The sequence below is a fragment of the Thermobia domestica genome, chromosome 4 (assembly GCF_964235325.1).
Source record: "Thermobia domestica chromosome 4, izTheDome1.hap1.1, whole genome shotgun sequence".
NCBI classification, from domain to species: Eukaryota; Metazoa; Arthropoda; class Insecta; order Zygentoma; family Lepismatidae; genus Thermobia; species Thermobia domestica.
The window spans coordinates 295,313,628-295,329,633 of record NC_137457.1 but is presented as its reverse complement, the minus strand read 5'-3'; the positions used below and the strand labels follow the sequence as shown (position 1 = coordinate 295,329,633).

General features: G+C 38.7%; 1 protein-coding gene across 5 annotated transcripts in view; it reads left to right on the top strand.

Moving 5' to 3' along the window:
* The window catches only part of LOC145684204 (oxysterol-binding protein-related protein 2), a 264,438-nt gene that overhangs the window by 178,831 nt on the left and 69,601 nt on the right, over window positions 1–16,006 (top strand). The window contains exon 2 of one of the 5 annotated variants that reach the window (XM_081756262.1): window positions 11,415–11,658. The exons of the other annotated variants lie outside the window; for them this stretch is intronic. Within the exon in view, the coding sequence (XP_081612388.1) occupies window positions 11,609–11,658 (50 nt within the window). The 5' untranslated portion in view covers window positions 11,415–11,608. The remainder of the gene's footprint in view (window positions 1–11,414; window positions 11,659–16,006) is intronic. 5 annotated transcript variants of the gene reach the window in all.

The window sequence follows — 16,006 nt, the reverse complement described above, 5'->3', positions numbered from 1 at the left end:
TGCCACCATACCCTCTAATACGTCCCTCATGATACAAAATCTTTTTAGCCAATGTCCTAACCAATAAAATGTGTGATGAATTATTTTAATTTCAAATATGACTGCTTGACTATCAAATAAGAGGGAGAAAACGGGAGAAAATTCATGCACGTAGTGTTTTTTTCTACCACACATCGCATTTGGCGGGAGTTGGGATCGAACCAAAGACCAACCACTAAGCAAAGCACACTATTTTCTTTACGTTACCATACATCGTTTGAAAATGGTTGTGTTAAACTATATATAACATAGAGTTGCCAGTTTTTATTTTTAATGAAACTGGTAATATAGACTGATTTCTGTGAAAAATTTTATTGACAATAGAAAAGAGAAATGCTTGATGTAGTGTCACGTAATTTTCCTGTCCTTCCTGAAAAAAATGTTGGAAAGATTGCAGTTCCTCTCGCATAGAACAAGGAAATCACTTCTAGACGCTTCCATTCCATAAGGCCGTAATTAGATCAAATGCGCTTCTGTCAAGTTGACCTCATTTGTCTCGTATGAACCCTTCGAATTCTTTGCCATCTCAGTCACTAACGGAAGGAAGAGGGTCAGCGTTTGTAATTTTCTCATTTCATTCAATTTGTTACGTGTTTTACTTCTATTTTATGCCATGCCATGAGTATATGAATAGGTTGTAAAGAATTTATTTTTGATCCACAGAAATCCTGCATTCAGATTTTCATTCTTTTTCTCCACCAATTACCTACAAAGTAGTACAATTTAATAAATAGTCATCAATCAGGCCCGTATCCACGGGGGCGCCCCAATAAAATTTTCACGTTGGGCCTGCAAATAAATTATAATATGGTTGGATCGGCCCCCTAACTTCTACCGGGTCCCTCTACATTTTGGAGTTGGCTACGAGCCCGTCATTAATAATAACCGTAAATTTTAAAAAATGCACTAACAAGGAATATTTGGTGGGGTAAAAAAGAAAAAAAGAAATAGAACGAAAACTAAAAGCGTTGGGAGGGAGGCGAGCGAATCACTTTTCTAATCTTCTATCTATTAAAATGCTACAATAGCAACAAAAGCTTAGCTTAGCTTAGCTTAGCTTGAAAGTGTGGTTTTGTGTCGAGTATCGGACAAAAGTCCCTGACTCGATGACAGCTATAGAAAAGAAAATGATTAGACCTGTGGGGGTGAGTTAGAATATGAGATACGACGACGTCATGTGACCTTCAGCTGCAACTGTCGCAGTGAGGGGGAGAGTGTGGGTAAAGAGTTATAAAATGAAATGAAATCTTAAGTTTTACGTCCCACGGTTATACCGGTTAGGCTAAAGGAGACGGTGATGATGAGATATGAGTGAAATGGTGGAATGAAGAAAGTGAGAGGAAAAGGGAGAACTCCGAGAAAACCCACGAGCACGGTGAACAAAAGCGCTTTTTTTTTTTTTTTAGTGTGTTTTACCGCAGACGATAACGTCGTCTCTTCGGGAGTGATTGAGATAGACATTGGTTATGAGTTATCACATATATGGGCTATGAGGTTTAACAACAATAATAAAGTAAGTCACTTTATTCATACACAGGTGAATTATTATTGTTGTGAAACAGATAGTAGAAACTAGAAGCACAGATATGAATATGAAATATTAACATGTAGTATTGAGGACAGATAGCAGATAACAGTGATCACATGTAAGGATGATGAATTTTTAGAAGGAGATGTTTATTCAGTGAGCGAAGCGAATGGTGAGATGAAGTGCTTGGACGCCACAGTACACAGGGAAGAGTTAGTATTCACAAATGAGCTTATCTTCTGTGTTGGGGCGACTCAACACTGATGATAGACACGGGGGAAGCCCTTGTTAGGTGGAGTCACTGTGCAGACGATGGGTAGATGTGCGGATTGAATTCTGATGGATGATAGGTGGCAAAGAAATGATGGTCAGGGTGCTCTGGATGCGTCCGGCTATAGATGGAGAGGAGATGTCGCAGTGGAGGATAGTAATATGTAGGTGAGGCGAAAAGTCTACTATCAATGTGTATGGTGTCCATAAGCGTATGATGGTGTATTCTCCATTTCTTGTCTATGTAGCGAGAGCGAAGGTCTTCCAGATGTCGAGTGATGTGCGGGAATGTTAGTCGTTCGTATAAGAGACGTGTCGGGCTGGGTAATTTGATTCGAAATGCGAGACGCAAAGCATGGCGTTCTATAATACGTAGACGCTCGTAGAAATCATCACTCGCACTAACCCAGGCAGTGTGACCGTGAGTGAGACATGGGCGAAGAAATGCCTTGTACGTGTTTAGAACAGTATCTGTATGCAAACCCCAGGTAGTACCGACGAGCCGCTTCAGGTGATTTAAACGATTTTGCGCTTTCTCCTTGATGGAAAGAAGATGAGGTTTCCAAGATAACTTGGCGTCGAAGGTTACCCCTAGATATTTAGCAGTAGTGCTAGGGTGGATGGGTACACCATCTACATTAATGTTAAGTAATGATGGATTGCGGCGTACTCGACTGCGTCTCTTGTGTGGAATGATGACGAGAGCCTGGGTCTTAGTACAATTTAATTTCAACTTCCATCTACTGCACCAGTTGGTAAAAGCATATATGGCTTTTTGTAGAGAGATGTTGATTTGGTGCATAGTTTTGCCACAAGCGAGCAGTGCGGTATCGTCTGCAAATGTGAACGTATAAATAGGCTCAGGCATGACAGGCAGGTCACTGACGTACAAGATATATAATAGTGGCGATAAGGCTGAACCTTGCGGAACACCGGTGTAAGGAAAAATAGGGAAAGATAAACTGTCGTTGATGGAGATGTATGCAAGACGATTCGTAAGAAAGTGGTACACCATACGTATATATGCGGCAGGAAGATTGAAGAAGTGTAACTTATACACAAGACCATTATGCCACACGCGATCAAAGGCCTTTTCAAGATCGAATAAAAGTAGGCATGAGGGTGCAGTTTTATTATAATGGTTCGTAAGAATAGTGCTAAGTCGTAAGAGGTTATCAAGGAGGCTATGCTCAGGACGGAAACCAGCTTGGTGTTTAGGTAACAGATCATGTATTAGCAAATGCCTATGAAGTCTGCGGACTACGATGCGCTCAAAGATTTTGCCGAGTGTGGACGTGAGCTGAATTGGCCTATAAGAAACTGGATCCGTTTTATCTTTGTGGGGTTTCAGAAACATTAGCACTTTAGAGACTTTCCAAGTAGGTGGATAGTAGCCGGTTCTGAGGACAAAATTGTAAAGCGTTGCCAAAATATGTAGCAAAATAGCAGGGCCTTCTTTAATATGTCGGTAGGTTATACCATCAAACCCTGGCGCAGTGTTTTTCTTGTGACGTATCACGTCTGTAATATCCACTGGCGTTATCGGCGATGTTAAAGGATGCTGGTCATCCAGAGTATGGTCGACGGTAATTTGAAGATATCCATTATGAGGGTTGGTATATCTGGCAATGCGTCTGTAAAGTATCGACCTATCTCGAAAAGAAGTTTCTGGTGTAAAGGTGGTCTGAAGAACATGCGCAAAGGCATCCGCTTTCGCAGAGTCCGTTGTAAGAGCAGTATTCTTGTCTAGTAGAGGATACTGAGTGGTGCTGGTTTTCCCTATTAGCCGATTGAAATGTTTCCAATACTTAGTTGGATGACTTTCCTCTGCTAAAGCGTTAACTGTCTTTATCCAGTTGCGTTTTTTGTATGCTCGGATGTAATTTTGAACCATACGAAGGTACTGACGATGAAGTCGCAGTGTGGCATCGTTATTCCTTATACGCTTTCCGAGCTAGAGATATGAGTGAGAGATAATGAGGTGGTAGTTTAGGGCCGTAAAGATTACCTGTGGTTACAGGAATGTGGTTTGCACCGCTGTTTTGAATGCTTTGCGTAAGGCGATCTAAAGTGGTGTCAAACGTAGGAATGTCAGATGGAAGTTCAATATCTGCTAGTGTGTCATGTATATCCTGCCGATAGTCTAGCCAATTAGCACGCTCAAAATTTGGCCGGGAACGGAGAAATTCCTGAGGTGGTTTTGATCGATTAGGAAAATTTATGTCTACCTTTATAGGATCATGGTCGCTACCAATAGAATCGAGGACACTGATGTCAAGGTATGGTACTATACTAGAGGAGGCAATCACCACATCAGGAGTTGTATTAGAGGATGGACGAGTCGCTCTAGGCAGTGGACAAATTTCGCCGTTCGTGTGAGTGTTAATGAAATCGGAAAAAGAGCGTTTTTCGATAGCACTTCTGCTATGATAGTTAATGTCAGCCATGACGATATAGGAGCGGAAATTATTATCCAGGTAAGTGAAGAATGAAGTGGGTATACGAACATATGGTCGGATATATATGGTTGCTACAGTGATAGGTCTGGAGTTGAAATAAATGGTGACAATATTGTGCTCCGGTAAAGATTCAGTGAATCTATGATTAATTGTTTTGCTGGGTAACTTATGTTTAGTTCCGATAGCTGTTCCGCCATTAGCTCGCTGGCCCGGTGGTCCATCGTGGCGTATGAATTGATAGCCAGGAAAATAAACAGATTGTTTGGGAGTCAGGAAGGTTTCATTCAGGAGAAAACTATGAACCTTGTGCTCATTTAATAAAGCAGTAAGTAGGTCTTTTCTGGTACAGAGTGACTGTATATTGAGGTAAAGTAACGTAATAATGAAGCCCGTATCCATGATATATGATAATTATACTTCGGTTGTGAGTGGATAGATTTGAAAATGTACTGTCTGTCCGGAATAGGTTGCTTTGACATCTAGGTTGTAGAGTAGTTTTGTTGCATAGACAACTTGGTGAATTATGTGAGTCCGTAAGAAAGGATGTATATTTTGGAGAGCTAGACTAAAGAAGCGAATCATGTCTTCGACTGTAACTGGTTCTCTGAGAGAATTATGCGGAGACACTGGTGTATCTGGTGTACGTAAAGGCACCACCAGTTCGGGTTTAGTGGGTTCAGGTTGAGGTTTGGCCTTACATTTATAGCTGTAAGTAGGATGCGCATCATGGCAGGTGTTGCAATTTGGTGGCGCTGCTCCATTAGGACAGTCTTTAGTCAAATGATTTTGGCCGCAGTAACCACATTTAGAAGTGTTCGGACAGTTAGATGTCTGATGCTGGTTGTAAACCTGGCACTTTTCACAGCGAATCGGAAGGGGTGGAGGTGTGCGAGATGGTTCTACTTTATGGCGGCGTTTAAATATGTAGGCCCCATATTGTAATAAATGGTTAATAGCTTGCTGTTCGTTTGTCAGAACTCTAACTAGATAGGTCGGACCAGTATTGTTGCGTATGCGAATACATTTGTGGATCTTGACGCCTTCAGCAGTAAGCTCTTCTTCCACTTCCGAGTCAGTTATCTCGGGATCGACACCCTTGATGACGACAGATAATAGCGGTGGTTTTCTTGGTGGTGGAGCTTGCGTCTGACGTTTGGGTTGCAAGATAGTAATATTTGCATTCTTGCCAAAGATCTCAAAGGAAGCCTTGTTACGAACGTGGCGATGAAAATCTGGGTTCTTTGACTTGAAAATGACACCATTGTTAGTGAAACGAATCTCGGCTATCTCCAATCGTGGCACATATTTAACAAGCTGTTGAAAAATATGCTTCGAATTTTTGAATTTAGTATCAAAGTTTGTCAGAAGGAAATTATAAATTTGATCGCGAGATGGAGTTGGTGTAGGGTCAGAGCTAGTGGAAGGTTGGATGTCCATACTCAAGTCCTGGTCATTAGCAGTGTTAACATTGGCCGCCTCAGGAGCAGACCCCGAACGGGGACGCTTATCAACCGACTTATCCGAGGTATCCGATTCCCGCCTAGTGCGCCTACGTTGATCCCTAGGCTGGGGGGCCACAGGTGGTAGTTTATGCATCGGGCCAGCGGCCCTTCAAAAGTGATGAATGTAAATGTATAGATGATACTCGAAGCCAGCTGAGAAGAAATGAAATGAAATGAGATGAGATGAAAACAAAAATACAGGTTTGAACCCTCCAAAAGGCGCAGAATCCTTTTGTCCACCCTGTAAAAAGCGTATTTGCACCGATCTCAGAAATACGTATTGCTATACTTCGTCATCGGAAGGTGCAATAACTACTTTAAGACAGGTTAGGCTAACCCAAAGAAGAATGTGATTTTTAACAAAAGCGCCTGAGCTCCAACCTATAACTTTGGATTTCAAACCTTGGATTTACGATTATTTGTGATTTCATGTTTATAACAAAGACAAATATTTTTAAAAGAGTATACTTTAAATAAATTACTTAAAGAAATAGTTTTCACAAAGTTTATCCTTTTAAGTTATTGTTCAAAGTTCTTTGCCTTCAATAAATCTTCTCCGAAATAAATGCAAATGAATTGTGCTGCCATCTTTGGAGCTCTTTTAAACTACGTTTATATGTTTCAGTCCAATCCTTTCGACAATAAGATCTCGGAAACTACATGCTCTAGAAAGATGACGTTTTCACCGATCGATTGCAAATTTTATGCAGATTGTTCAGTTGTAATTGAATATTTAAAAAACACGGCCATTATTTCTTTATTACATTTTTACGGGTACACTGGAAGTGTTGAAATTAGAAAAAAAATTAAAGCATCATATCCTATGCATTATACATTCCAACACCATATAATTGTATACGGGGGTTGCAGACCTCTCAGGTGTTTGTTTCATGGTCAAATGATAATAAAAAACGAAGGATAACCATTTCTCCACTCTAAGTTGAATCTTTATTGTTTGGAGTGTTTTTCCCAATGAACACAATATATCACTGACATAATAATTAATTGTGTGTGTAATGTATTTGCGTATTACATTCTGCATGCAAGAAGATAAAAAACACTGATCATACACGAATTAAAAACTCCAACCGGAAGTAGGCTTAAATCTTGCAAACGGTGCGAGATACTGAAAAATAATCGAAAAAAATCTCCCCTTTATGGTACCCCTTGCTGATTTTTATGAAGATGTCTTTCACTTGTGTCTGTAAAGGGACATGTACAGGTGTTGTGAGGAATGACAAGAAGATTCATGCTCATATGTGCATAATGTACTGTGTAGAGAGCGCAGCTTCAGATAGTATCCATAAAAACTGTAACCCATTAAGACTTCACGGAAGTAAAATTGTATATCATCTTGCGGCTATGGCTCTAACCAGGGATATATTTAACATTTTTGCCACCCTGAACCATTTAAAAAATTCTGCCCCCTCAGTATCAAAATATATATATATATATATATATATATATATATATCAGTATAGAAAACTTGAGATGGTGAAACGAATAATCAGTATTTATTGAAAGTGGAGGAAATATATATATACAGTAAATATAATTTTCTGTTTCAGTCAGTAGTATTTTTTCAGATTTTGCTGAGGGAGCGAGGAGGTCGCAACCGCGTATGTATTCTTGTCACTATACACGAATATAGATTCTTCTTACTTGAATACTTGTAAGTGTAAATATCCTGTGTCATATCGATGTTTTGTTCATATCGATATGCGTGTGCACGATTACTTCTGAAACTTTCACTACTGGATGGAGTAGTAAAGAAAAAGAAAACTGGTCCGCGAAATTTATCACCCCGCGCCATGGCCTGTGTTGATTCATGCTTAAATACGTCTCTGACTGGAACTAGTTTTAGCAGAGGACCAAATTCGGGGTTTAAACAAAATACGAGGGAGATGAATTTACAGAATATGTCAGGATACCCGTTTATTCGCGTGATCTTAATTTTATGTAAGACTCGAGATATTTCGGGCTTTCAATCCAAGAGATCTAAAATTAATAAATTCCAACGTAATAGGAAGGACACAGTCGATATTAAAATTCGACAGCAGACATCAGGCATGCCATACTCACTGCTCGTAGGTCGCATTTTTCCGCTGTTCTCAGTTCACTGGAAGAAAATAACAAAAATATAGTTAAAAAGTATGGAAGGGAAAGATGTAATTATAACAAACTTGATTGACCACTGCTTCTTTATCAACCGACGTTGAAAAAGAATCAGTCCATATAAAGATGGAATTACTAGAAACTCAGTACGACTCTGCTTTTAAAGCAAACAGTTAGTGAAATGGGTATCCCTAAATTTTACAAATAAGATAGTTGCAGGCCTGGTTCTCCAGAAACCCTCAAATTAGCATCGTACGGGATTTCCATATTCAGTAGTACATACGAGTGTAAACAGCTTTTCTCACATATGGAAAGACACAAATACCCAGTGAGATCTAGGGGCCGCGGTGGCTCAGTAGTGGAACGTTCGCCTCTGGTGCATGGGGTCCTTGGTTCGATCCCAGATCGTACCAAGTGAGTTTTGTAATAGACAAACGTGTACGTGAGTTTTCTCGGGGTTCTCCTGTTTCCTCTCACTTTCTTCGTTCCACCATTTCATTAATTTCTCATCCTCACCGTCTCCTTTAGCCCAGCCAGCATAACCATGAGACGTGAAACTTAAAAATTCAATTTTATTTATTTTCGAAATTGATACCGGTATACATATTCTATTTGAATGTAAGGTGCTATAGGAAGAACGTAATTGATGTGTGGGAAGGGGATCACGGAATTAAACGAAATTCTAAACACAACCGACAAACAGAAGCCCTTGCAAAATTTTTAGTCATTCTACCATTTACGGGAAGAAGCTTTAAAAGAAGTTGAGAACACTCTACTATAAGAGGAAATGAACATTTGTTATGAATCTATTTATGTACCTATTCATATTCATTTGTATCCATTGCAGTGTATATTCACATTAGGAATGTATTGCAAATTCATAGAATTGTGTTAGAAATGGTAGGGGAGAAGGGAACAATTTTAGATATTGGGTCAATCCATCTGAAGTGGTCCACAAATTGTGAAAATGGTTGTTTGACCATCTCCGAAAATTCTAAAAATCTGAGTGTGACGAACCGTGTGCATGAGAATGTCAATAACATAATTCACGTTGTCGTATGTACGAGTGCTACTGAATGGCGGCCATCTTTGTTGTCGGTGGAGTGCCAATTTTTGCATTTGAAAGCGCTTACGAAAACTACAGTTGCTCAGGACGTACGTATTAGGCGAACACGAAACAAAAACTAATGTTTAAAGGAAAGACAGAGGTACACGGAGAGTATAAACTTCTGCATCTAAATAAATATGCAGGGTTGCAAACCAATACATGAAATCACCAGAAAAACTAGAGAAAATTACACTTTTAAACGGGTTGTATTTTGGAATGACATAAAGTGGGGGGTTCATGAGTTTTGTGCTGAATACTATTGCATATAAAGATTGTGTAGAAATATCCACAGCTATGATACTACTGGCACCGTAGATTTATGGGGGTCCGAAAGTTGAAGTTTGTGATTTTGGATTTTGATGCCATGTTTGAGGCGTACGTAATATCTTAGGAGGACAAAGTGCTAAACGCCACAAAGTGATTCTGTATGTGAATAAACTATTGCAAAAAAAAAAAAAAAATCATGACTGATATTACATGGAAAAAAAAAGTGATGACATGGTAAAAACGCGAAAAAAGCACCCGCATGACGATGGTCGTATCCCGGAAAAATTTTAATGTTTGAATATGTTTCATGTTAAATTTCAAAAACCACGCATGGTGCAGCAATTAGGCCCGCTTTTGTTTGTATTCAGTTGTGGAAAAGCTTACGAGTGGCGTTTGTTCCGTCTTTCTAGCTCCATGATCATTGCCACGTCTATATGGTAAGGGGGTTAGCTCACCCTTGCACCCACGAAACCCATCGGCGAACTGGACGGCGGTATTAAGGCACTTAATGTATCAGCAAAGTGATCCAATCCAAGTTACGGAAGTTAATATGTTCACAAAGTTGCGTTACATCTATCCTAACTAAATATAAAACTACTATCCTAACTATAAATGAAACCCATCCTGAAGTTTGGAGCTCTTAAAAGACGACCCGCTCGGGAGAGTAATACTCCCGGAAGTACGTTTTTTCGCGCGCTACTCTAGCCAGCTGTTTTACGCGCTCTCCCAGTCAGTTGTTTTAAGTTGGTCACAAAATCTATATCATTTAGTACAAGGGGAACAAAACGAGCCTTATATCATGGAGTACAAGGACAACAAAACGAGCCCTGCGGGGCTTCTAACCCGTTCCTACTACTACTACTACTTATCTGCACAAAAGTAAGTAAATCACATTTTTGAGTATTATTTTCGTATTTTTTAATTTAAAAAGTGGTATAAAAATGTTTAAAAAAACTTTCCTCGGGCCGGGTTTGAACTCACGCCAAAAGAGATTTTCGTTTCTAGTATATAGCGCTAGCCCACTCGACCACGAGGACCGACAACAACAGTCGTCTGAATTCTGCTATTTGAATGCAACGTGGCAAGACATAGATAACGCCAACCAATCAGAACTGTGTTTTTCGTTCCTACTTCCGGGAGCATTACTCTCCTGAACTAATCCTCTTAAAAGTAGCTCTAAGTAGCAGTATTATAACCCACCGCCCCCAGAAGTCCATCCTGGATCCGCCCCTGGAGGGGACGAAGGAGACTACAATTAATGGACGATATCAAAACAGAGAAATCGTACGTGAAGACGAAGAGGTTAGCGGAAGCAAGGATCTTATAAAATAGAGGATCTGTCCTTACAACAAAAGCTTGAAGCCATACGTCACAGTTTCACCACCCCTACTCTGCCCACTCCGCCCAATAGGATCGCAATGTTTTGAGCCAACAATTATGGCGGAAACGAAAGTAGCCAATCAGACGATGGCGGAAACGAAAGTAACCAATCAGACGTGCCGATGCTCGATTGTTTTTTGGGCTTCATTCATTTAATAGCATGAAGATACATATGGGCAGATCCTCTATTTTATAACATCCTTGAGCGGAAGACTATCAAGCATGGAAACTTTTCAGTTGCAGTAAGTGACCTGCCAATAATGGTTTGATGATGATGATGTAGATGTAGATGTATTATGGGCCACATGCCTTCAATGCAAAATTATTTTTAAAAATATTGGATATTCTACACTGAAAAAAAAATGGTTATGATGAGATTTCGTCACGCGACGTTCTGGCCAGGCAAAATTTTTTGTCTCCAAACTATTAAAAAGTTCAGCTTAGCGTTTTCTGAATATGAAAGCATAGCGCAAGTGTAACTACGAAAATTAACGGTTAACTTTAAATGTATATTTACGCTGGCTGGTTAAATACACGCTGGGTGCGTTGAATGGAACATACCCAATAGCATGTATGTACTTGTAAACAAGCCATCGTAATTACCGTATCACATTAGTAGAAGAAACAAGAATGTCTTCATGTGTAAATAGGCCTATGTATGTAGTATCAGCATTTGAACAGAGAACTGAGCCCCTGTTACTTTCAAGCGTAGTGAGTTTTAATACTTTAACTCCTCTCGTTTATAGTGTTTCCGGTAGAGGGAGACAGTGTATATTATTAGCACTTTCATACCCAAAAGAGAGAGAAAAAACAAAGCAGAGAATTTGGTTGTGTTTGATATAAAACCGGTTTTTTATGACACCTGTGGTGCATACATTGCTATTGATTCGTAAGGCATCAGTTGGTTGTAGTGAGGGCAGGAAGTGTTCATCGTGTCAAAATGTCGGAAGAGACCGAAGGAGACAACAATGAGTCTAAAAAGCAATACAGGTCAGTTCAGTTATTATTGTTCTGTTTCATATATTGTTTCATGAATTTTTACTGGATTTTTCTTTTAGAGAATACTTGTTACTAATTAAGGTATAGTTGTTTTAAGTTTATTATTGGTATTCTTGTACCTTGTAATTATGGTAGTTTCTACATTGGCTACTTCCGGTTCGGAAAAATAAATTATAACTCTATACCGGAAGGGGCTAAAATTGATATCGATCAATTTGTTTCGTTATCCTGAGACGATCCCATATCTAGAACCACTTGATGTATCCGAACTTTGGGAACTATACTATTCTCTATGTCTAAATTATTCTGCATTGGAATTTCTCTAGGATTTCAAAATATATATGTCTGTATAGGAAATGATTTATTTCCCAGAGCCTAGGCATATCTAGTGATTTTATGAAGACTGTATATACATCAACATGCAGCAGCACGCGTTAATTCCGAGCATGAGGAACTGTGAAGTTGACAGTTCGTACAAATAGTCCGTTGACATTTTCTATTGTGCTGCCAAAATGTCTTGAGCCGTGGCAAAAGTGCGAACTAAAGCTCACACCCTCACACACCCACGCATTGAGCCAATAAGGGTTCAGCTGTTGCTAAGCGAGAGAAAGCGGGTGGAATTCCTTCAGGCGATAGCAGCGCTTGCAAGGGAAGACTAGGGATCAAGTCAATGTGGCATATCTATAGTTTTGGCCAATCGTAAATAAACATTTGTTGACATCTTTCAATTGTGTTCTCAACGTGTACGAGGGGGTACCCAAAAAGAAACCGGAATTATTGTGTAAAAGCCATATTTTCAAACTTTTTCAAAACAACCTTATCCTCTTTAAAATACTCTCTAATACAACTAATACATTTATCCCACCGGTGCTTCCACTGTTCGAAACATTGTTTGTAGTCATCTTGAGAAATGTCTGGCAGGTCCTCCCTCGTTTTTTTTTTTTTTTTTGACCTCTTCAATGTTGTCAAATCGGTCCTTTCATAAGTGGAAATAAGAGAAAGTCGCACGGAGCCAGGTCAGGCGAGTAAGGTGCATGGGGAAGCGGAACCTTGTTATTCTTTACCAAAAACCGGCGAACAGAGATGGCTGTGTGTGCGGGTGCATTGTTGTGGTGGAAGAACCAGTCTTCTGTCTGCCACAAATCGGGCCTTTTTTAACTAACACTTGCTCAATCTTCTTAACACTTCCAAATAAAAGGTTTGATTGACGGTCTGGCCTGATCACTTAAACTTGCCATAAGTAAAAAAAAAAAAAAAAAAAAAAACGAAACAAGAACACAACAGTGCTAGCAAAAACACTCACTGCAGATGAACACATCAAGTCAGGTTGACAACACAGGCGGCACTAAGTTGGCAATGAGTTGCGCTATACACGCTTAGCAGCATAAATGCGTACTACATAAGCTCCGCACAACCGGTTTCTTTTGGGTACCCCTTCATATTGTAGCGATGATTTTTTAACTTGTACAAACAATTCCGGTTTTCAGTCATAATTATTGTTCTACAAGTAGTCATAATTACTGTTCTACAAGTTCTACAAGTGATACAAGAAAACTACAAAATTATGATACGCAAACTTGTTAATAATAATAATTTTGGTTTGAGAGCCCCGAACAGCTCGTAACCAAAAATATAGTAGGCTACTTGTAAAAATATTACATAACACTTGACACAATAAGCTACAAATAAAATAATAATTATAATGAATTATTATTTAACAATTGTAATTCAATTGTAAAAGAGTAGCAGGTTAGAGCCCTTGTTAGAAAATAAAAATACATAAATTCTTTAATTAAAAAAAATAAAATGTAGATTTTAAAAAATGGTCAATATACTAAAACAGTATTTTCTAAACAATATAGGTTAAAGTTTCATTGAAAATAAGTTGGTATTACTTTCTATGCTAAAATATATCTTTTGTTGCATTGGTTAAAATATAGTGAGATAACTTTTTCTTTTTTTTTAATATTAGCAGTATTCTTTGTCATAAATTCAATATATTCATTAATATATGTGATAGATACTCTGTAAAATTTTAAAAATATATAATTATGGTCAGTTTAAATTATAACATTTTGTAACTTTTTCTAGTATCTCCGATTTCGAATTTAACGGAACTATCGTCGATTGATTCCTTATTTTATAATTTAATCAAGGATCTTATAAAATAGAGGACAACAAAATCTTGAAGTCATACGTCACAGTTTCGCCACCCCTATTCTGCTCACTCCGCCCAATAGGATCGCAATGTTTTGAGCCAACAATCATGGCGGAAACGAAAGTAGTCAATCAGACGATGGCGGAAACGAGAGTAGCCAATCAGACGTGCCGATGCTCGGTTGTTTTTTGGCTTCATCGATTTAATAGGATAAAGATATATATGGGCAGATCCTCTATTTATAACATCCTTGAATTTAATACTCTTACATCTTCATTTTGTAGATAATATTTGCTTCAGTACTTATTTTCTAATACCATTTGAATCAAGGATGTTATAAATATTCCTCTATTTATAACATCCTTGAATTTAATACTCTTACATCTTCATTTTGTAGATAATATTTGCTTCAGTACTTATTTTCTAATACCATTTGAATCAAGGATGTTATAAATAGAGAATCTGCCCATATATATCTTCATCCTATTAAATCGATGAAGCCAAAAAAACAACCGAGCATCGGCACGTCTGATTGGCTACTCGCGTATCTGGCATAGTCTGCAATTGGCTACTTTCGTTTCCGCTATGATTGTTGGCTCAAAACATTGCGATCTTATTGGTCGGAATGGGCAGAGTAGGGGTGGTGAAACTGTGACGTATGGCTTCAAGATTTTGTAGTAAGGGCAGATCCTCTATTTTATAAGATCCTTGATTTGAATAAATGATTTTTCGATGTTTTTTTTTTTTTTTTTTTTTTTTTTTTTGTGAAACAGACTTTGGAGTCCCCAATGATTTAACCAATATTCATAGTTATGAGAGTAATAATATTTTTTCATTTTGTAACAAAGTAGCCCGACAAAGCATTTCTGAAAAACAGCTATTTTCTTCATTAGCATGTTACAGATACTGTTCCATACGACTGAACCAAACTCTAGTTTAGATCTTACTAGTGTCTTGTGCAGACGTGTTGAAATTATTAGACTCAAGCTCGAAAAATGCGAAGTTGATGTTACAGTCCTAATTTTGGAATTCTAGAACATGTAATTTAAGGGTTAAACCACCAATATATGATCCTTCATTTGCTTACTATACAGTTGAAGTGGTGATATCACCGTTGAACAGCGGATGGCATTAGTAAAGGGAAAAGTTCTGAAAGGAGTGTTTCAGTTGTAAACAGCTTTTGTAGTTTCTATTAACAAATTACAGTTTGAAGTGTTGTGGTTGCAGTTGTAAGCAGTTACAACATTCAAAGCGTTCAATAGTTCGAATAGGCCAGTTTAAAGGGATCGTGAAATGTTTTGTGTATTAATTTTTTATTCTGTGCAGTCCTGTAATCGAGGCATAATGGGAAAAGCCAAAGACCTTTCTCCCAATAAGGTGGAAGTTATAACAATTCTGGCGGAAGGAAGATAAACATAATGACAAATTGCTAGTAAAGTTGGAGTAGACAAAAGTATGTGAGTAGAATCTGTTGTAATGAGCAAGAAGCAAATGTATTAGCAAAATAGGGTTGGGAAGTGTGGGCGAAAACCGAGGTATCAGAAAACTAAAGAGATAGGCGCTAGAAAACAGAAACGCAAATTCTAGAGACTTAAGCATCAAAATGGCTGAGTATGGTACAGACATTTCGCCTGAAAATGTTCGAAGGATTCTGTACGCTGAGGGGATAAAAGCACGCAGACCAAGAAAGCAAGCAAAAATTATTCCAATCATGGCAAAGAAGCGCCTCGAATGGTCACAAAACCTAGAACATTGGACTGCTGATGATTGGAGAATAGTGTGTTTCATGTGTCTTTGTATTTGTTGAATGTTCACAATATGTACTACGTAGACCTGGCGAGGAATTCAAGTTGGAATGTCTCTCAATAAACCGTGAAGCATCCTACCTCAGTCATGGTCTGGTCTGGGGTCTGTCTTCGGATCAGAGAGACTGTACATATGTATATAGTATCGGGAACAATGAAGCATGACCAGCACCTACAAATTCTTCAAGAAGAACTGCTTCCCCAGACTGCAGTTTGGTTTGATGACGCGCACTTCATCTTTATGCATGATAGAGCTCCATGCCACCTAGCCAAAGCTGTGACAAAATTCTTGGAAGATAACGAAATTAGTGTTCTTGCGTGGCCGGGCAATAATCCTGTTATGAACCCGATTGAAAACCTTTCGAGCTTCATGAAG